This window comes from Erythranthe guttata, chromosome 5, assembly GCF_056151865.1.
Source record: "Erythranthe guttata isolate IM_541 chromosome 5, IM_541, whole genome shotgun sequence".
Classification (NCBI taxonomy): Eukaryota; Viridiplantae; Streptophyta; class Magnoliopsida; order Lamiales; family Phrymaceae; genus Erythranthe; species Erythranthe guttata.
Genome location: NC_142537.1, coordinates 15824471 through 15848432, shown reverse-complemented (window position 1 = coordinate 15848432; position 23962 = coordinate 15824471). Strand labels below are relative to the sequence as shown.

The following is a 23962-nucleotide window of genomic DNA, read 5'->3' as shown; positions in this document are numbered from 1 at the left end:
TAAATTCTGAGCGGATGAGCCGATATTTAATATAAATCGGATTACACTAATTTTTTGACATGTGGCACTTTTAAGTCTAACTCTTAATAAATACGCTATTATAATTAGGGTTAGAGGGGTTACGGGTTCTGCTGGGGTTTTCTTTTTTCCTTTTTCTTTTTTTCTTTTCCAATTATTAGAATACTAATTATATTTTAATTTTAATTATCCACGTGCCAATCATTCTATGGCATCCGATTTTCTTATTAAAACAGACCATCCGGTCTAAATTTGCACCCTTCCAGATAATGTGCTAAATTGATAATTCGCTAAATTTATAAAATAATACACATTTGAAAATTTTAAGAAGCCATATATAATATATAAATTAATAATGCATAATAATAATTCTTGAATTACATAATACATACAATACATATTTTATAGATTTATGAAGGCTTAATAAAATATAATTTAATTATTGTTTGTTTCTTGTTTAACTTCACATCACCATCAATCACGTCCCTCACTTTTCTTAATATGTTTATAACCGTTGGTATAGTTTTCTCCTAACTCAATAGAAAATTGTTCAATACCATTATTGTTTTAAGAGATTCCGTTCGAGAAACCGGATCTATAGTACATTAATGATTGAACTAGTGGTAAAACGAATAATAATATACGTCAATTTAAAAAACAAATATATTTATTCCAAATAATAGTAAAAATAATTTCATAAATTAATAAATTATTAATTAATGTATAAATTAATAATTATTAATTACCAATAAGTTCATATTTTATTAAATTGATGGGATTTTGATAGTCCCATATATATATATATATATATATATATATATATATATATATATATATATATATATATATATATATATATATATATATATAATTCAAAGGATAAAGTGACATTTCCAAGGACCCTTTTAAAGTAAATCAAATAGCTTTAATTTAATTCTCGGCCACAAGTTCAAATACTAATATTTTCAAGGGACCCTTTTGCAAACCCAAAAAAAATGAGGATCAAGACTATAAGTAAGAGGTTCCGAATCGTGCGCCAATAATCATCACATGCCTCATTCTCAGCGCACATTAGAAGCACTGCTTAATAATTGGAAGACGTCTCTTATATCGAGTCACGATATCTATTGTCTTCTCATCTCGTGATAATATCACGATAATCTATTTAATGAATGTGATATTTTGCTTAAGAGGAAATAAATCACTACAGTTAGTACTTAGCAGCTAGCAGTATTAACTATTAAAGGAGAAGGTGAAAATATTAAGTTCCAGCCTTCTCATAGCTGTTAACCACATTTGTGAATTAGAAAATTCTATTAAGTAATAAGCATTATTGTTATTCCACAAATAACCTTCTATATATTTTGGAAATCTTTAATTCTTAATTTTCACTAATATAGGTTGATTATATATATATATATATATATATATATATATATATATATATATATATATATATATATATATATATATTTATGCCAGGTTCATAATAAGTTTTTTTAGAATACATTTCCTAATATCGATAATTGCATTCCTTTTGTTTCTTTTAAATTAAAAATTGGGTAAATAATTGCCCCCTAAGATAAAGTCTATTTACAAAAAAAAAACCCTAGTTTTTTTTTTCAATTACATTCATCCCTACAATTTGTAGAGTTCTTACATTAACATCATTTTGTTGGGGTGAATGTAAAAATCTACAAACCCCAGGAGGCTGAATTTAATTTCTCAAAAAGATTATTACTTTATTATTTTTTTTTAATTACACTTTACCTCAAGGCAATGACTGTGATGTAGTTTTAATTAAGTGAGTTTGTGTTTACAGATTCGGTTCAAATCCTACTGTCAGTGATTGTTAGGTGGAGTTTGTCAAACATGGTTAGTCTATCTCTCGTATTATTTGTAAGCTAGTATACGACATTGTAAGTTTACCCATTACACCTATATAGTTGGCTACGTATCCCTTCATTACAAAAAAAAATAAAATAAAATTGTATTTGAGGCAGATGTTAGTTTCATCATAAAGCATTTAATTTTCAAATTTTCACAAAATTACTAATTAAAATATCTATTACTTAATTTTCTTGGTAAGCCTTCACTTTCCTCGATCAATACAAAAAAGTGACCCTCTTTCCTTGAAAGCCCACAATCGATTGGGCCCTATAAATCACCCATGTTACTTTGTATGTTTATAAATTTAAATTTAAAAAAAGAAGAAAAAAAATTGTTTTTTTTTAAATTTTATTTATTTATTTATATAGTTAACAAAGATGTCCAAGTTTTTCCTTATTTCATCTGTCAGTGTAAATTTAAATGCGATCGCCACTTGATACCGGCATCTTTTTTTTTTACTGATCAAAACTATGTATATGCACTGGATAAACCTCGTTATCGTGCAATAACTCACAAACTACACGAGAACAATAAAGTTATACACCACTACACCAGACAAGCCTCATGCGACGATCTTAACCTAAAAAGTATTGACGAGATGTATCGATCCCAGGTCATTAATCAGCTCTACACTCTACACTTTAGAAATTGAAAATTCAATATTGTTATCTATATTGATCAATTATGAGGCCTCCAAAAATTTATAGCTACCTTAGATTATTGTTTTGGACATGTGTCCACATGAGTTTTGTATTATGTTAAATTTGTTATGTCCACGTGGAAATGGGAATAATCAATGTCACACACATCAAAATTTAATGTTGTTGCATAAATTGTTATAAGGAAGCCAATTAGCAGCAAAATTTCTTACTAAGTTCTTTTATTATTAATATATTGGGTAAAAATTACACGAATTCCTGAGGTAAGACCAAATAATTTATAAATCTATGTGGTATTTATAATTACATATACTCTATGTCCCCGTCTTACAATTACATTCTTTCGGGGTTATGAGTAAAATTTTGAAGATTTCATGGAATATTTGTTCTGAATTTCCAAATCTATCTCGATCGTAAATGTAATATTTTGTGTTACCTCAGGAGTACCTGCAATTTGCCCATATACAGTTTGTTTATTTAATGAAAGGATAATTTAGACAATACATTCATATTCATTACGTTAGAGTTTGTAACGAGCCATTGGTATTTAAGGGATATTTATAATTACTAATACCACAGGGATTTGTAAGTTATTTAATCTTACCTCAACATAACTATAATTTACCCTATTAACGAGGGCGACCCTGGGGTGGGGCGAACAGGGCCCACACCCAAAGCCCAAGGTCATAGGGGGCCCAAAATTTTAACTTTTTAATATTTATACGATATATTTTTTATTTGTAAAAATGTTTTATTGTTTTAAAAAAAAATATTCTTCTATTTTTTCAATTTTTTTTATCTTTTATTCTTTTTTATAAATTTGTTTTAAAAATAGATTTGAAATTTAATACTTTCTTTTATTCTAACATTTGCTTTACGCAAAAGTTTTTTATCTAGACATGGGTATTTTCAGACTTTTATTTATGATGTTTATGTTAATAAATAATTTATTTATATTATTTCATTAAGCTTAAGACGAGGAAAAAAAATCCGAACATTACCCCCGAACTACCGAACAATTATATTCTCACCGAGGCCCCTCGAATTCGCCGGACCGGCCCTGCCTATCAATACCACCTTGAAGGTTATTTCCTCACTCAAACCCTACAACCTTGTATTAAGTCAAGAATGCCAAAATAATTATTTATTATATATATATATATTGTTTGTATCTATATAATATAAAATATATTAATTTTATAATATATGTTGTACCCAGTCGGTCACCTAATTAATTAATTAATTATACTTTTAATTAATTATCCTTTTTTATATTTTGCAGCATATTGGGAACCATATATATACTCATTCTAAATATATAGTTTATTAATTAATTATCCTTTTTTATATTTTATATACTCATTCTAAATATATAGTTTATATATACTCATTCTAAATATATATTTATTTTATAATAAATGTGCTGACATCTAAATATATAGTTTATAAAAATACCTGGGTCAACATGCATGTACTGGCCTGGATTACATATATAATAATTAATCACATAATATAATTGGACAATAATTAATCAATAAATTAAAAAAACAAATTCATAATTGTTGATAAGAATGAACTGCAGTGACAGTTACTACTCTATAGAAAATCATACAGTCTTCCTCATTATATCATAATTAAACAACATTTTCTTTCATCCAATCACATAGCTCCCTGCTTAATTACTGTTACTGAAGGGAAACACTGCAAATTAATTAATGGTCCCAAAACTGCCACTAATTGAAATTAATAAATTTGTCAAAAGTTTATCCGTTAAGCCGACTCTTTAATTATTTAATTATAATCAAGCTTAGCTGGGCTTAATCGCACATGCACCCTTGAAATATGACATTTTTGATATTTTGCACCCTTCGAAAAAAATTAATAGCACGTTGTATTATTGAAACACAATAAATCATGCATAATGCACTCGAATGAGTTTTTAAAGGTAATGAATGCAATTTAATATTTTTAGTAGTGTTTTCATTCGTAAGATGATTTTTTAATGAAGGATTAATGAATTTTTAAAGTTAAATCAAGTTATTTGAAAATCGTATTTTCTTACAAATATTTTTACCAATTACAACATATAATTAATCCATCAACCGAATAATTTGGTGATCAAAGTTGTTTTTATTTTATTTTGCAAGAAAAAATAGTTCTTATTTTCAGTAATTCGTGTGATTTTTATTTTTTTTCGGACTTCATACGCTTGAAATTAGGTCGGATGTTGAAGAAAACAAAAATTTAATTTGTTATTTTCCACCATGGAAATAAAGAAAAAAACAGTAAAATATAGCTGCCCTTATTAAATTATAAATATTCAATCCAGGATGCATCGTGAATGATTTATTGTCTTTTAAAGGTGCAAAGTGTCAAAATACTCTATTTCAATGGTGCAAAGTGGAATTAAGCCAGTCAAGCTAAGTCCAAATTAAACAAACAATTACTTTCTTGGTTTATTCTCTTTCTGTTTCTTTTCCAAATGTGGATCACACGCTCATATATATATATATATATATATATATATATATATATATATATATATATATATATATATATATATATATATATATATATACCAATTCTTTGAAGTTTTGAATTCACAAAAACATATATACATAAACACTTGAGCTTTCTGATTAGGGTTTTTCTTTACTTAATCTTTTTTATAGCCATGTCATCAAAAATATATCCATCATTAACCAACAACCCTTGTTCTATAATTAATCCATCATTAACAAGAAGAAGAGAAACATTCACTATGTGGATGAAATCCCTCGTGTTCCATGGAAACGGTTGCACCGTATTTAACTCGAGAGGCGAAGTCGCTTTTCGTGTCGATAATTACCAACAGAAATGCTGCACAAAAGTCTTTCTCATGGACTCGTACGGCAATGTTCTCTTTTCTTTAAATAGAAAGGTACGCACGCTGACGTAAGCGAAACAAATTTCTCTCTAAATAAATATCTAATTTATTAGGTACCTAATTTTTCTTTTACTTAATATTAATGTTTAATTTGCAGAAAATGGGATTTTTTGGATGTTGGGAGGGATTCAAATGGATCGAATCGGAGCGCAGAAATGAGAAACTGCCGTATTTTCAAGTGAGACGAAAGAGCAATTTTTTTAGCAAAGATATATCTTGCAAAGTTACTATTAATGGATTTGATGATGAGAATAATAGCATCACTAGTTGCTACTTGATGACGGGATTCGAAGGTAAATCGACACTCAAGATTTTCGATTTTTCGGGCCGGTTATTATTGGCAGAGGTTAGTTATTTAATTATTTGGGATAGTATATATATAATTTTTTTGATAACTTTAATTAAAAAAATATTGATTTAATTAACATATTATTAAATAAATTACAGGCCATGCAAAAACAGTCATTAGAAGGGATTTCTTTGGGAGATGATGTGCTAGCATTAATGGTGGAACTAGAGATCAATCTTTGGTCATGGCTCTTGTCACAGTTTATGGTTTGATTAATAATAAATTGTAAAAGTGTCCTAATAAATTAAAACTAGAGATTTGTTTAGTTTTTTTGAGAGAGGGAAAAATGTGATCAATTGTTATAAGTTGAGCATGTATATAATTAAGCTTTATTTTGCTTCATGAATTTTTATTTTTCTGTTTTCATTTTAATTATTATATTTATTATTCATAAATACAACAAAAATAATTAAATAATTAGTGGGTGGCAAAGACAAAATTGTATTCTCCGGAAATTAAATTACAATTAAGTATATGTTAACAAAAGATATGCTTGCTTAGTTTCTCATAACTATTACTAGATTTTTGGCCCGTGCGATGTACGGGATTGAAGTAAAATTAATAAAAAGTAAAGTTCAATTTAAACGACAAAATTAAGTTTCAATTCATTTTGATATTTTGCTATATATATTCATGATAATCCCCCATTCATAATTTTTTTTGCCATATTTATTAATTTAACTTTATATTTTTTATGTAATATGGTTGTATATTTATCTTATCTCAATTAATGTTGAAGTTTAACGAATATTCTTCTTTATCACCCATAATAGGCCTCAGTAAATTTACTGTAAATCAATGATGCCATTAAATCTTAAGAGTTTATCAGGAGCAATTTTACTTTTATTAATAAGATAAGAACCAAATATTTTTCTAAACAATTAAATAATTTTTCCATCAAATTAATATTAAGTAAAAATGACAATTTTTGTGGGAAAAGATAAGTAAAATTGGGGCGAAAAAGTCTGGATACTAAACGGATTTATTAAACTTGATTATAATAAATATAGTATAACAATGAAATTAATTAATCAAATAAATGACAATTATAATTTATAACTATCAAATGAGTGGTAAGAACCAAATGTTTTTCTAAAAAAATAAATAATTTTCCCATCAAATTAATATTAAGTAAAACGACAATTTTAGTGGGAAAATATTATTTTTATTAATAAAATAAGAACCAAATGTTTATCTAAACAATTAAATAATTTTTCCATCAAATTAATATTAAGTAAAATGATAATTTTAGTAAGAAAATATATGTAGATTTGGGGCCATCAAATCTAGACAGGCTTATTATACTTGATTATAATAAATATAATAAAAAAATAAAATTAGTTAATTAAATAAATGACAATTATAATTTATATCGGGAGCAACCTTACTTTTATTAATAAGATACGTGGTTAGTGGATTTATTAACCTTGATTATATTAAATTAAGAGGGTGTTTGGCTAAGCTTATAAGATGTTAAAAGGAGCTTATAAGATGTTTTGGAGCTTATAAGCTCTTCCAAAGTGTTTGGTAATTTTTTATAAAAAAATCTTATTTTTTAAAAAATAAGCTGTTGGAGAACAAATAAGATCTTTTTAAATAAGTACCTCTACCCCACCTTTTTATTTAAGATCTTATAATGTGTAAAAATATTAAATAAGCTCATTATCCAAACACTCTAAAAAATAATCCTAAAAATAAGATGTAACAGCTTATCAGATCAAAAAACATCTTATCAGACGTAAGAGCTTATTAGCTGTTTAAAATAAGCTTAGCCAAACACCCTCTAAATTAAATAAATAAATGAAAATTATGACTATCAATGGGAAAATTTTCCTAGGGTTTAACATGAGCAGCCTTACTTTGATTAATAAGATTAAAAAAAAAATTAAATTATTATAAAAAGAATTATTATAAAGAACAAAAAAAATTTAAAAAAAGGAATTAAATTGTGATAAAGAACACAAACAATATATATATATATATATATATATATATATATATATATATATATATATATATAAAGGAATTAATCTAATACTTTGGAAGAATCAAACAAAGAAAGAGGAATTGTACATTAATCCGGCAAAAAATACTAAAAAAAAAGAATTGTATTCTGATAAAGAACACAAAAAAATATTGAATCTAAATTATCCGACGAATGGAGATGATATCTAACGCAGTGGAACGATCTCTGCCCCTATTGTTTTTAGAATGGAGAAAAATAAAAAACTAAACAAACCTCCGGAAAACTCCAGATATATAAACATTAACACATTCATCATATCCCGTTTCGACAAATCACATAAAATTGAGAAAAAACGGATGAAATTTATTGGATCGAATTAAATCCAGAAAATTTGAGATTGAAGAGATTCAAAATATGTATGCATAGTTAGATTTAGGGAGAAAAATATGAGAAAAGAAGTAGGAGAGGCGGGTAGGATTTTAGAGAGATGTAGATTTGGGGTAGAAATCTGGAGAAACAGAACTTGACTTGAAGATGGATACATAGATTCGGTGTGAAGAAAAGATGTGGATAATTCGGAGTATGAAGAACCCAATGGCGGTACCATGAAGGGGCAGGGGGGGCAGTTGACCCCCCAAGAAAAAAAAAAAATTTTTTTTTTAGCTATTTTGACCTAATATTTTATGAATATTACTTTTGGCCCCCCCAAAGATTTTGTAAATATGTTTCTTAACCCTTCATTTTTTGTTTATTCTCCATAATTTCATATAAATTATAGATATATATCATATTATAGATATGTGTCGTAATTTTTTTCGCAGTATAAACCTATTTTTTCAATGTCTTGTGAACCTAAATTTTTTTTCGGGGCGCTGCCCCGAACCCCAAAATTTTAGTTAGCCCCCCCTACTTTCTAATCATGGTTCCGCCCCTGGAAGAACCGTAAGATGAAGTGGAGTGGGTGGAGCACAAATCGCCGTGGGATTAGTTATGTGTGGCTGGATTTGCGCAAATTTTGGCGGAGTTGGTTGGGGTTGGCCGGATCCGGTGGTGGTGGTGGTGGAATAAGAATGGTGGGTTGCCAAATTTGAGAAAGAAGAAATTGTGAAATAATGAAAGGGGGAAACAAAATTTTACACAAAAATGAAGAATATGGATATAGATGCTAGATTTTGTAAAGAAGTAAAGTGGGGGGGAGAAAATCGTGAAGGAGATGAAGTGGAGAGGAGAGAGATGAAAAGTGGAAGCCATGGGGAAGAAGAGGTAAAACAATAAACAACGAAAAAATATTAGACACATTAAAGCTTAGAACTAATTAAATGAAAATTGTAATAATAAAATAATAAAAGTAAAAAATAATTAAATGACAAAAAATAAAAGTAAAAAAACAATTAAATAACAAATATAGCCATAAAATGAGCGGGAAAAAAACCCTAGGGTTTCACCAGAACAACCTTACTTTTAGATAGATGGCTAATACATTAAAATCTTGTTTTTTTTTTTTTTTTTTTTTTTTTTTTTTTTTAAAACTTATGTCAGATTAATTTGATTAATTAGATGAAATTGAATTAATTTGCTAGTGACCATATGATAGAGAAAATACAACTATACAAGTATCACATGTGACATCTTGTAAAAGAATGTCTTGATCACTATATGTAAAAATCAGACTCGCAAAGACACATGTCAAGCTCTAAATTTTAATTCTCGAGCCTCCACCTCGAATTCATATACAACATATTTGAATTCGAGATGTTTCCACTTATTCGATTCAAGAACAAGCTTCAAAGCTCTTGAATCGAATTAGGAGAGAAGAATCAGAGGAATTTCAGGAAATTGTAATCCACTTTTCGTTTTGATTAATCTATTTATTTGTTATCTATTTTCTTGTCTTGTAATTTATTTACTTTCTGCAGACTCGAGAAATTTATGGTTAACAGTAAGACAAAACAAAAATTATAGTTGTGATAACACTTTATTATCATTAATTAATATATTAGTTGGAAAATCGAAACTTATTTATTTGATTGGGTGAGAAGCAGTTCCAATTAAATTATAAACAAACTTTATAAAGCACGTTTGATAATTTGATATTATATATATGAATATGTATTCAGTAAAAGTTTATACTAATGACTGTGACAACACAAATTATATACTCCACACACACACATATATATATGCAAACGTACAAAACATGCACTATCATCACCTCACTAATCTAATTCAGAATAGATTCTGGATAAGAATTCCACATTGTGTGGAGATAATTAATCCAATATTGCACAAATTGTCTCTGGGGTTACATTATTGAAACATTTTTATATTTATATATCTAGACGCATAAGTCCAAATTTAATTGTATGTTATTCAAACTAAAATTAGTTATAAACAAATAAAATAAAAGAAACTCTGGCCTTTTGGTGAAAAAGCCTTAAGAAAATAATTTACATCAATTTCATACAAAAATTTCTAATTTATCAAATATCGTATATTGACCTTAATTTTATTAGAAACTACATATTGACCAAATTTGATTACAACCACCATCTGAGGTAAAGTTAAGTTACGAGAAACCCCCCTTCCTATTTGGGTAATTACAACCACCTTTGAACTATAAATTTTTTTACACATCTACCCTTGCAGTGTTAAATTTAGAGAAATCTTCTAAATTATGTAGAATATTGTCCAGTTTATATCCGTTTTATCCCGTTCGAGTTCAATTTTTTGGAACAAGATGATCATAAGGTGTGTCTATTGGTTTGTAAATATCAGATTGTGGTGCATCAGAAACAACATTCTGCACAAAACAAGTACAAACTAAAGAACATTCCACGAAATATAGAAAATTCATAGTTGATGGGGTGATTGTAATTATCCAAATAGGAGGGAAATCGGGAATAAAAATGTAATTCTCCCACTCGGGTATATATATGTAATGTACTTTGTTCTAAATAGATTAAAAAAGAAAGGGAAACTTTGTATAGTCACAAAACTCAATCCTCCAAGAATGACATGAAATAAAAATAAATTGTTTTTTGTTTTTTTGTTTTGTTTTGATCAATCAAATTTAAGCAATAGGTAAATTAGTGAGATTTTTACCTGTAAGTTGTAACTGCTTGGAATGGGTAGAAAGAAAGTGTCATATATATACAAGTATTAATAAGTGATTATTACATAAGACGATTAATGTAATTAACTTCAAAACAACCTCCTTTGAAAATTTCGTATCTTTTCGATTTTTGTGCGAAGAATGAAGAAGAAGAACTGAATGTGGAAAATTGTTTGAAGACAAAGAAGGGTAGAATTAAGAGTGGGAAGGGAGAAGAATGGGTCTAAGTTTGTGGTGGGCCTACGCCCGTGGGGTTGGTGGTGGTTAGGGGTGGAAATTGGAACGAATTTTTTTTGCTGATTTCGATCTGAATTTTTTGTATTGTGGAACAATATTTTTCATTCCAAATTCCAAAAGTCGGATTCCGATTTTTTTTGGATTGAAATTAGAATATATATGAGATTTTGGTTTCCGATCCGATTTCAATTTTCGAAAATTTCGATTCGTTCAGAAAATTACACTTATAACATCTTATGATTTAAGTGACTAAAAATTTGGAAATTTCCGCCAATTCCCATCCGAAAGTATCCGATATTGAAACAAAATATTTTCATTCCAATTTCCGATTTTTTTGGAACATAATTGGAATGAGTAAATTGCAAAAACTACCCCTGTGTAATCCTCAATTGCTACAAAAGTCCCTATGTTATAAAAATTAGCAAAAACCCCCCTATATATTTTTTTTATTAGCTCACCGCACCTATTGTTATTTTAGTCATTGACCAGGGATGAAAAGATAAATATACCCTTGTTAATAGCATAAAATTAGAATTAATATATAATGGAGGCCAAATTGTAATTTTACTAAATTTCTGAAACTTAATTAGGTGACTGAATTGTAATTTTCCAAAATACTATTAAACCTAGATTGAAACACACTACGCACAAGCTGGATTGCACAGCCCCCTGCCTCCTCTGCGGCGGCGCCGTCGACCAGTTCCACACCAGCCTCTAAAACCATCGTCGGAGAAGACGATAAAAAACAGAAAAACAATGGGAGGTTTGTATCTGGAGGCATCAAATACCTTGCTCTTCTCCTCCACTGTTCCGTGAGGCTGCCGGCTTCGACAGAGCTACAGGATTTGAGAGAATTAGGGGCGGCTCCGGCGGCGGTAGTGACCGTGGTTGTTGCCTTTGCTGTTGTTTTGAGTTCCAGAAATTTTGGGGAAGAAGAGAATTAGGTGCTGGATTTTTTTTTCCCAACTGGGGGCGTTGAGACTTGAGAGGGTGATGGGGAGAACGATGATGATTAGGATTTAAGATTTTAAAAATTGCTATTTTGGTCCTTTGAATTTGAATTATTTATAATTATATCAAATTTAACATATATTTTTTATTTATATGTATAGAAGGATGTTTATGTCATTTTACCCCCAAATTTTCAAAAAGAACCGCACAACGCGCGCGTGAGTACCACGAGCAGCTTTAATGGACTTTTTTGCCTTTGACTTTTAATCATAGGGGGGCTTTTGCTAATTTTTATAACACAAGGACTTTTTTAGCAATTAAGGATTACACAGGGGTGGTATTTGCAATTTACTCTAATTGGAATAGATTTTTCATTTCCGATCCGATTTGATCCGTTCGATTTCCACCCTTAATGATGGTGGTGGGCCAAATGAAGACGTTGATCAATCACTCGAGTCAAACCATTCATAGAACGTATAACAAATTGGGAGAAATTGGAGTATCGAAATAAGTACAACTCCGCACCGGTTCAATTACACGAGTAAATAAATTTGTTCCCCCGACCATTTATATATTGGTATAAACTATAGAGTATAGACATAGTACTTGGTGTACCGTGGTTGAATGGTCTAGGACCAATCGTGCTAGATTATCGTGCCACGACTATGCAATTTAGCGAGAATGGCCGGAGATACCACACACACGGAAGTTTACTTTAATGTTTATTTTTTAAAATCGGAGGTTGATCGCCAGAGGTCTGATAAGTTGACTTCTGATCAATTGACTTCATTTAGCTAACTTGATTAGTTGACTGAATTTTTCTAACGAAGCTCCAAGTTGCCGTAGCTCCAATTAGTTGTCTTGATTGTGTTGGGCGGTTAATTGATTTAATTTTGTTGGTTGATTTTTTTTCCCGCGGTGACTGCGAGTAGCCGGAGCTTCGGTTACTTGAGTTGACTAGGTAACTTGATTTTGTCGTTAGTTGATTTTTTTTTTTTTTTTTTTTTTGTTGGAGCTCCAATTACATTACTTGAATTAATTAATATCAATAGCATAATATTTAGGATAAATTACAACTACACCCTTGAGATATGCTAAAATAACTTTAAGATCCCTGTGGTAATGGTAATTACAACCACACCCCTGAAATAATTACCGGAGACAAGATTTCATGTCTTGAGGACCGATATGCACTATATTTGTTTCCCCTGTGGCCATTAACGCTAGTATCGATGAAAATTTATAAATCTTATATAAAATAATAAGGATTTATGAAACGTTAGGAGAACCATGTCATCATGTTGTCTCCACGATTGTTTGAAACTAATAGTCGTTAAATAGAATCATAACGGAATAACTTACCCAATGCATTATTCCGTTAGGACTTCTAACAATGTTTCAGAGAATAATTGTAATTAGTACCGATTCTACAGAGATCTTAAAGTTATTTCATTGTACGTAATTTACCATAATATTCAATATAGGGCAACAAACATAAGTGGTTTAATGGTAGAATAATACTCATTGTCTCATACCATCATCTTACATACCTATTCCTATGTTAGACTCCTTGCCGGTGGATATCTATTACAATACAATCTCGACAAATTAATAATTTCGCTTAAGTAATAAATTTTTCCGATCCCAACTTGGTGAAAACGTTCTAAATTATTAACTTGATAATTTAATATTTCTTTAAATTAATATAATTTCCCTAGTCCCGATTGTATTAATTTAGGGATAATTAGCAAGAACCGGCCCCCTCATCTAGGAAAATGAGTTAAGGAAACACCCCATCCCAAAAATAATTAGAGAAAACCCCCTTAGCTAATATCCCACCCAAATATTATTTTAATAATTCCAAACCACCCTTATTAATATTAAATCTCTTCAAAATCCTAACCCATTTCATTTGCCGTTCTTTCTTCTTCTTTTCTCGTCTTCTCTTCTCGACTCAAATTTGAAAGAAAAGCAAGACGTCGACCGATGGTGGTGGTGGTGGTGGTGGTGGAGAGTGTTTGTCACCGCCTCCCGCCGCCGCGTGAAGGGTGGTGATGGATCTGTAGTTCGAGGCGGTGGTTTCCACCGACGACGTTGAAGATGATGACTGGCGCTGAAGACGCAGTGGGTTGACGACTTTGAGGATGAGGCATGAGAAAATCACTGTTGCAATTGATGTTGGTGAAGGTAGTTGCTTGTTTTTTTTTCTTTTATTTATTTATTATTTTTTTATGTTGGTTTTGACAAATAATATGAATCGTTTCTGTTTTTTTTGGTGGACATTGAAATGTTAATTTGTGTTTTTTTGTATGAATTATTTAATTTATTTATTTTATTCTTGTTAGGGATTGGTTGAATAGTGTATTGTGGCAACGGTGTGGTGACGATGGGGATGCAAATTTAGGGTTTTTTGGTGGATTGGGCGGATAACGGCGCGTGTAGAGAATTTCGCGCAGGCTGAAACCTTAATCGACTATGTACATATTCATAGTCGATTAAGCTAATCGACTATGTTCTGGTAGTCGATCAAGATTGATCGACTCCAACTTTTTTACTTGTTTTGGATTTTTCGTTTATTGATTCCAATTGAATAAATCCATTATAATGTTTGTATATTTTTTGTTTTTGTAATATATAGTTGATTTTGCATTTTTTCGCAGTTGTGATTTGTTATTTTTAGTAGCAGATTTTTAATCGACTATGCTTCACATCATAGTCGATTAATATGCTTCGATGACTCCAAATTTTTTTTTTTTGGAGTTTTTGTTTATTGATTCCAATTGTATAAATCAATTATAATGTTTGTATATTGTTTGTTTTTGTAAAATATAGTTGAATTTGCATTTTTGTAGTTGTGATTTGTTATTTTTAGTAGTCCGTTCCTTAATCGACTATAGTTCATCATAGTCGATTAACATCCCTGATAGAGAAAAAAAGTTAAAAAACGAAAAAAAAAAGAATAATAACAATAATAATAAATTAATAATAATAATAATAATAATAATAATAATAATAATAATAATAATAATAATAATAATAATAATAATAATAATAATAATAATAAAATAATAATAATATATATAAAAAAAAAAGGAGAGAAGGTCATGTAGATAGTGGGCTGATGGGTCATGAGATAGTGGACTGATGAGTCATGAGGATGTGTAAGATGGAGAGACATAAATGGAAAAATTGGTAGTTAAAATTTAGAGTAAATTTTTCTCAATTGGTACAAAATAATTTGGGTCTTTCTCTATTAAAAAAAATATTGATGGGTTATATCAATGAGCCCCATTAATTTATAGTAATTTAACTGTACATAAATCTTAATGTTAGAATCCTATACAAATAATAATTCTAGATACAAACTATATATATATATATATATATATATATATATATATATATATATATATATATATATATATATATATATATATATATATATATATATAACCCCTTGTTACTCAAAAAAAAAAAAAAAAAAACCCCTTGTATAATCCTTCCATCACCGCCGTGAATTTACAGCACCGTCTCTCCTCAAAAGTTAAAACCCTAACTCCACCGTGAAAAAAAACCCGAATCTCGATTCCTCGCGCAATGGATTTGCCGGCCGATTTACTAGAAGAAATACTCACCAGACTTCCATGCAAGGATATCGTGTCGTGCAAGTGCGTTTGTACGTCGTGGTACAACCTCCTCTCCCACCAGGACTTCACCAGAAGCTACACAATCAACTCTCCGTTCACCACCGTCTTGCTCGAACAAGCCTCCATCCAAACCAACTCCATCGCCGCGCTTCAATTCTCTCCGACCGGCGAAATAATTCCGACGCCCCTAACCCTAACAGTCACCGGAGATCCCGGAGGTTATTTCAGCTCCACCGTGCATCTCGTCGGCGCGGAAAACGGCTTGCTCTTCCTGCTGCTGGTCGTATGTTTCAGCGACCGCGTAACCGAGAAGATCTTCTTCTCGAACCCGCTTACCGGGGAATCCCTCGGCGTTGCGGAGAATAATCTACTACGTCCCGAAGAATGGTGGTACGGGTACGAGTACAAAATCGGCTACGTTCGTGGAATCGACAAGTACAAGATCGTGAGATTTTCTTACCACGACCACGATAAGTTGTCGCAGGCCAAGGTTTTCACGGTCGGGGTAGATCTCGAGTGGCGAACGATCGTCGTCGAAGACGACCGATTGTTCGATTTCTTGTTTCGTCGGTCGAACGGGGTTTCTTTCCGGGGTTTTTACCATTGGATTCCGAAGAACGATAATAATAATAATAATAATAATAATAATAATAATAATAATAACAATCGGATTTGCACTTTCGATTTCTCGTTGGAGAAATGCGGTTTCGGGATTCCAAAGCCTCTTGAAATTAAGCCGCTTTCGAATCACAAGAACACGTATTTACGAGTGCTCAACAACGATCGTCTTTCGCTGATCGACGTTTCGGTTTGGGGCGAGATTACTATATGGACAATGGAAAAGTACGGTGTTGGGGATTCGTGGTCGAAGAACGTGATATTGTGTTCTTTAATTAGGGGGCTTCCGAGAAGTACGACTACACGAAACAACGAATATAATATAATCACGAAATTGCCGAATGGAAACGTCGTACTTTCTCCAAAGGGAGGCGATAAGAAAACCTTCATCTCTATCGCTACCGATAAGCAACGGTCGACTAAAGTTGATGTTCTTGATTTCGGCAAAGACTTACGGTACAACTTAATGTATGCGACTGCATTTGCTCCGAGATTTTATCGACTCAAGGACGATACGAGTGGAGTGTTGCACCGTAAGAGTAATCGGAATGCGAGTCGAGTAGATGTACCTAAATATAGCGTTGTCTCGAGGTTTTTGTCGGCTTTGAAGAGGTTACTTCGTTTTGTTTTTAAATTGTTTAAATAAATATTAGGTCTCTAGCTTCGATATAAAATCATGGGTGTCAATGAATCGAGTCGAATACATTATTGGTCGAGTTCCGGTTATAATGTTTGACCGGAAGGTAAATTGTTTTTTTTTGTTTTTTTTTTTTGCGAACTTTCAAAAATACATTTCGTTATTCATGCATGTTATCTATGCGAATTTTCGAAATTATATTGTTTTATATATTTATGCAAATTTTTGAAATGTTTATTTTCGAAGTTCGTCGTCAAAATAAAGTTGGATGAGAGTCGTAGTACATACAAAATTTACCTCAAATAGACTTGCAATGCTAAAAAAAATTCGACAACTTATCTTCAATAATATAAGTAGTAGCATTCCAATTTAATTTCTTTTAATATAAATTTTCTTGAGTTATTTGCAATTAGTATCCTGTGTATTCTCGAACGGCAGGAAAAGTTCATGTGACAAAAAAACTCACTCAAGGAACACAGTTGACCTATTTGCAATTTCCCGTTGACCGCTCGTTAAAATGCATAAATACCTCAAGGAGATTTTTGCAAAAATATTATATATATATTAATTAAATAAATTACAAAATTAAAAAGAAAAAAAGAAAATCTCAAAATCTCCGGCCAAACCACCGCCTCCTTCGCCCTTCGCTTCCTGCCCCCACCACCTCTGCCATCACTACACCACCTGCGCTCCAACTCGTTTTCCCTTTTTATCTCGAGGGGTAATTATGTCATTGTACATCAAAAATTCCTTCATCGTTGCACAAATCGCGAGTGAGCCACACGAACATGCACTAGGAGGAAAGTGCATTTGACTAAAACACACAAAGGGGTTTGAGTGAGTTTTTTATCACATGAATTTTCCTGCGGTTCGAGATTACACAAGCGTGTTAATTACAGTTTACTCAAAATTTATCTTCCAAAATGATTAGTAGATTCAAAATCAAGTAATCTTGTTAATATTGTTATGCTTCACTATTCACATTCCATACTTCATTACAAGTTGATTAACAAATTGATCAGATTGAAGATTGCTTACATATGAAATCATCAATTAACTCAATTTAATTTTCGTTACGACTTTTTTTGTGTGACGTGGCATTCCATTTAATCCACACGTGACACCCACAATTTGAATAATTTAGAAGACTAAGACTATTGCTGACACATTATTAAGCATTAAAAAATGCAATTGCAATCTTTCGAGTTTCGGGTTCAGGGTTTCGAGTTTAGGTTTCGGGTTTCGAGTTTTTCAACTTAGTGTGTTTATTAAAGAACTTAATAACAGTTGACATGAAAATATTTAGTAAAAATATATCACTGAAATAATTAGAAATATTATTGGTTGAAATGCAGGCAAATTAAAGTATACTATATGTAAAATATATTACTAGGAAAATGTCATGTGTTTGCCATGAGAAGCTATTTAAATATATATAATATGCTAAAAAAAAATAAAAATATAAGAAGATGATGGAGACTTCAATTATGATCACTAGTATATTATACTTGACAACTAATAGTGAACATGTTACATGCTTCCTAGCTAGCATTTCATGAATAATTAAATTGATTTTCTTAAGTATTTATTTATGATCTTCTGAATCTAAACCACTTGAAATAAATTCATTATTTAGCAAACAAAAAAAAAAAAGAAAACCCGTGAGATTTGGTCTGACATTTTATGTGGTAAGGGGGTATTTATGTCAATTTTCAATGAGTTAATCGACATATGCAATTTGGGTGCAGTAAGTGAGTGTCTAAGGAAGATTTGTGACAATTTCAAGATCGTCTCCACTTATTTGAGGCAACGGGGACGTTGTCGAATTAGAAATAGAAGATGTTATGGACTGCCAATGCTGGGCCAACACTTAGCTATTTTTCCTTGGATCCCAATTGTATATATGAGAGTTGTAGAGACTATTAGAGCATTCTAGAAACTTCTCATTGTATATATTTTGTAGCAATTATTTGGAGTGTTCTAGAGAACAACATCTTAACAATTAGATCAAAATGATTGTAACCTTCCATTGAGGATAATAAGGATATAATAACCTTGAATTTTAGTAGTATTATTTCATATTGTGACAACAAATAAAAATTAATATCCAACATTAAACAAGAGATTATAGAATAAAAAACAATACATTTACGTGCTTTGCACGTGTTTAGTTAATTCTTCATTTGATGTCATTTGTGTAATTGTAAATGATATTTAATATGAAAGTAAATGTTATGGTTATTAAAATACTTTTCTTGTTAAATGGATAGATAGAAATATGAGCCGCTGCGAGTTACAAAGAGAAATTGGTTATAAAGAGAAATTGGTTCGCAGTCACAAAAATCTGTTGGGAAATGAGAGCTAAGAAATTTTATGATTTTTTTTTCTGAGTTGGAAGAATAACTCCTAATGTTTCCAATAATCGGTATATGTACTATGTTATCGAGCAACACGTTGGTCATCGATTTCGAAGGATACAATATACGATTTTGTTGTCAAGTTAATGGAGAGAAACTTAGCGGGCTGCGAGTCACAACGAGGGTTGATGTCATTGGTTCAAAACTAGACTTCACCGAGAACATTCTTCCAATTAGGGGTTGAACTTAACTTTTGTCTTTTGAGATGAGAAAAGTGAAAATAAAATGATAGAAAAATAGAAAAAAACAAAAATAATTTCAGAAAAGTTAGTGTTAAATTCCACTAAGTGCAACACAAAGTAATAAAATGTGATGTAATGAAAAATATGGCATTTCATGAGTGGTGAGAAAATGGCTAGCTGTGATGGAGTATATATACTAATGGTTTTGTCCGATTTCTTGTACCAAAGACACGTCGTGTCTTATTAATTTTTCCATATATTATTAGTTTTGCACTTCATTTGTTACGTTTTTTTTTATGAACATTGATCATAATGTCTTTCTATAGATATAATCTAATTTTATTTAATATTGAAATCATAATTTTATATATTTTTTGTTATATTTTCATTCATGATTCAACTATCCTTTTTCCCTCGGCCTTTGTCAATTGGCCCTTCGGTGAGAAAATAGAATTCAGTTGATGTTCTAAAACAATTCCATGTAGACATAAGCTATGTTAGTAATTGATTAATTAAGGGCGAACTGATACTTTGTGAAAAACACTTATAAGCTATTAATGAAAAAAATGGATGTAGGAGTGTGATTACCAAATTATCGTCATTCAGGGTTAGACATGGCCATGAATCATGAATCGCCAGATCACGATTAAAAAGTACAAAAACGTTAATCAACCCCTTGAAGTAAGGGTCGGATTATAGTTCAAAACCATCGATTCACATGCTGGTTTAGTGTCAGTTCAATTGGTGACTAACTGTCGGTATAGGCGTTTTAACTTGCATATATTCCTTACATTTTTTTCTTTATGTTTTAAATAATTTCAGGCGAAAAATAATCGGGCTGGGCGATTCAATCCGCCGGATTAGATTCCGCACACAATTTTTTTTTTTCAATTGAGAAGAAAAATCAGTAATGTACATTTACAACATTACCCTCGAAAAAAAGCTCTTGGCCGAAGGGTGATTTTGGACACACAAAAAAGTGAAGAAACATCATAATTATTCATACTTGTATATAGTTCAACAAAAAGAAAAAATAATATATATATTATGTGTTTGTGTGTGTGTGGTGTTTATTTTAATAATCTGAGTCTACGGTGACAAAATCAAATATACTTGCAAGAACTTGCATCACAAACGTGCATATAATAAACTAAAGTCAAACACAAATGCTTTTTTCTTTCTTTTATTACATATAAACATAAATTCTACATTTCTACTCATTTGCAGTCCATTATCATGATCGCCGCTAATGTTCGTCGAATCTGATGGCTAGAATACACCCTAGATCACCACCAATGATTGACGGTCGTATTAGCCAATACTCGTCATCGGAAAGAGAAATATTCACCGTTTGGATGAAATCCCTCGTGATCAGCAGCAACGGTTGCACCGTCTATAGTTCGAAAGGCGAAGTTGTTTTCCGTGTCGATAATTACCAAACAAGGCGCAGCAGTGAAGTCCTACTCATGGGCTCCAACGGTGAAGTGCTCTTCTCCATTAAAAGAAAGGTCACTCATATATTATATTTATATCCCAATGTATTGTTATATGTGTGCGATTGTGTGTAAATTAAATATACGATAACACGTATTTTTTTTTTTGGGTTCTTTGTAGAAACTACTAACTTTCGGAAGATGGGAAGGGCGTAAATTGGTGAATTCTAGGTTTGAGAAAGAGGGGGAATGGTTTAGAGTCAAAAGGAAGTGCAAAATTTTAAGGAGAGGAAGAATTACATGCCATGTTATACTAGGATGTAATAAGACCAAAACAAGTTGCTACAAGATTGTAGGGTTTAAAGGAAAATCAACCCTCAAAATTATGGACCGCGAGAGTCGAGTTTTAGCACAGGTAATTAATTAATCAAAACTATAGACGATTCTTTTATTCGGTACCTCAGTATTGCATTGAATTGCTCGTTTCCATTTTAAAAATACTGTTTCAACTTCTAGCGTAATTTTGACTATTCTCGAGTTTGAATTTGGCAAACTTGAAATACATGATTTGTAGTTCTTTGAGTTAGTTTTTTAATCCAACTTGAATTGATAAGACTGGATGTTATATGAGAAAGATATGCATAGATCAGTAACACTGACCAACACTTTGATATTTTGAATTATATATCTCAAATTGAAAACGTAATTAATTTCATGTATAACTTTGTCATCCGACATTCAATCGACCTGGTCAAAATTGGATTACAAAGTTAACTCAAAGGACTCTAAGTTCTGAATTTTGCCAAAATGAGAATAGAAAATTGTTAAAATCACGTCCGAAGTCAAAAATAGTATCAGTAAAATTGTGAACGACATCTAACATTTCAGTGCAAACAACTTCCGATCAAACAACCTTCTGATGAATAGTGATTAAACACGTGTTGCAGGTGATGCAAAAGCAGTCAATGATGGGAGTTGGGGTTTGTTTTGGAGATGATGTACTTTCATTAATGGTGGAACCCCACGTTGACCACTCCTTAATCATGGCTCTAATCATAGTCTATGGTATGATCAACAATAAACTGTAAGGGTGCATTTGGAAGGAGGGATTTGGGGGAGGGATTTCAAATCCATAATAACAAATCCCTCGGACTTGTTTGGATTGGGGGATCTGGAGATGGATTTCAAATCCCCACCCCTCATTTTTAGTTGATTTTGGAGCAATAGTGATGGATTTCAAATGACTCCAAAATTGGAGTCATTTCAAATCCATTTCCCAAATCAAATCCCTCCATCCAAATGGACCCTAAATGTACTTGGAATTGAATTCATACATTTTTCTTTTGAATTGAATTTTTGGAATGCACTGTTTTTTCACATTAAATTCATTTTTTTTACGACTTTAAATTTAGGGCAAATTACAGCCACTCTCTAAGATTATGTCAAATTACGAAAAAAACTCTATTATTTGAAAAATTACAATTATCCATCAACTATGTATTACTCACTCTGTCCCATATTATATGTCTTTTTAGAGAGTTTTTTTGTCCCACATTATTTGTCATTTTAAATTTTCAATGAAGCATTAATTGCATTATTTTCAATTTTACCCTTAATCACTCCTAATTAAGTAGTTATCAATTAATGTTGAGGATATTTTAGTAATTTTATCTATTTTTACTATAATCTATATACATTTATTGATTTTCTTAATATGTGCAAAACAACCCAAAACGACATTTAAATTTGGGACGGAGGGAGTATCTTACACGTCTATCCTTACAATGAAAAAAACTACCAAATGAATGACAGGTTTTTTCATCAAAAAATACATAATTGATTGAGGTGGTTGTAATTACCCAAACATAAGGGATTTCTTTGTAATTTAACCTCACCTCAGGGGTTGGTCGCAACTTGTCCTTAAATTTATTTTTCAAGATAGGAAGTGATCAGTTCAAACTCAGGATATGCTTATTCTATTGTTACATTGAATTACATTCGATGATATATTCTTTCTGACCAAATTTTGATATGCATGTTTATTAGATGGAATGAGACAATAATATAATTACTAGACTTGCAACAAATTGATTAAAAACTTAATAATTTGAATAAAATAATTCATATATGGAATTGAATTGTGTTGGTGGGAAGGTTTGGAACACACAATAATTATCTAATTAATGGTTCCTTGGAATGTAGAATTTTTCATCATTAAATAAATAATAATGATCTAATGATTTCATAAATGGAATATAAACATTCTCTTCATTTAATTTGGACCAAGCATGTCAATATATGAAAATCATTACATAAATTCGGCCCTTACCAAAATATCGATGAGACGTATAAAACTTAAGGTTGGAAATCAGACGGATCAGGTCGAAATTAGCACTTTTGATTTATTATTATTTTTTTTTGAAAGTAAAAAATAATTTCAATTCCGTTCCAAAGAAACTCGGAAAAATTGGATTTTCCGAAAATAGAATGAGAATTTTTTTTTTCAAAAAATCGAAAATTTTCAAATCAAAATCGGTGGAATGCAAAAAATTCCATTTTTTTGGTCATATAATGATAGCATATATAATAATATTTATATTATAAATGCATATTCCGGGAAAAAAAGTTGGAATTTTTGAGGAAATTAAAATTGGAAATCGAAATTAAAGTTGGATTTTCAATCGATCTTTGTTCAATCTTGGTTTTTGATTTGAATAATCCGCTACCTTTGTACTTTTCTTCTATCGACTGCCATGGCTTTACGTTTCAACACAAACGATTGTATCACGACTCGTTTAGGTGTTAAGTTAAGTTACGGTCAACTAGAGTCTTACTAAAACTCAATTGTATTATTGTATCGTTAAAGATCAGAGAACGTTCAATAATCAATACCAATTACTCGATAAACCGAAAATAAGAG

At 30.8% G+C, this 23962-nt stretch overlaps 3 protein-coding genes across 3 annotated transcripts; all 3 read left to right on the top strand.

The window, feature by feature from the left end:
* The first annotated feature begins 5150 nt into the window (after positions 1-5150).
* LOC105956879 (protein LURP-one-related 11) lies at positions 5151-6188 on the top strand. Its single transcript, XM_088818268.1, is given in 4 exon segments — positions 5151-5487; positions 5591-5839; positions 5941-6004; positions 6007-6188. Coding segments are annotated over 4 exon segments (624 nt in total). The 5' UTR covers positions 5151-5241; the 3' UTR covers positions 6072-6188.
* A 9517-nt stretch (positions 6189-15705) lies between these two features.
* Positions 15706-17045, top strand: LOC148770757 (putative F-box protein At5g62660). Its single transcript, XM_088818044.1, has 3 exons — positions 15706-16335; positions 16453-16985; positions 17027-17045. The coding sequence occupies exons 1-3, from the start codon at positions 15706-15708 to the stop codon at positions 17043-17045; spliced, it is 1182 nt and encodes a 393-aa protein (XP_088674170.1).
* A 3795-nt stretch (positions 17046-20840) lies between these two features.
* On the top strand, positions 20841-22130 carry LOC105956880 (protein LURP-one-related 3). Its single transcript, XM_088818267.1, has 3 exons — positions 20841-21117; positions 21224-21457; positions 21990-22130. The coding sequence occupies exons 1-3, from the start codon at positions 20875-20877 to the stop codon at positions 22128-22130; spliced, it is 618 nt and encodes a 205-aa protein (XP_088674393.1). The 5' UTR covers positions 20841-20874.
* The last annotated feature ends 1832 nt before the right edge of the window (positions 22131-23962 follow it).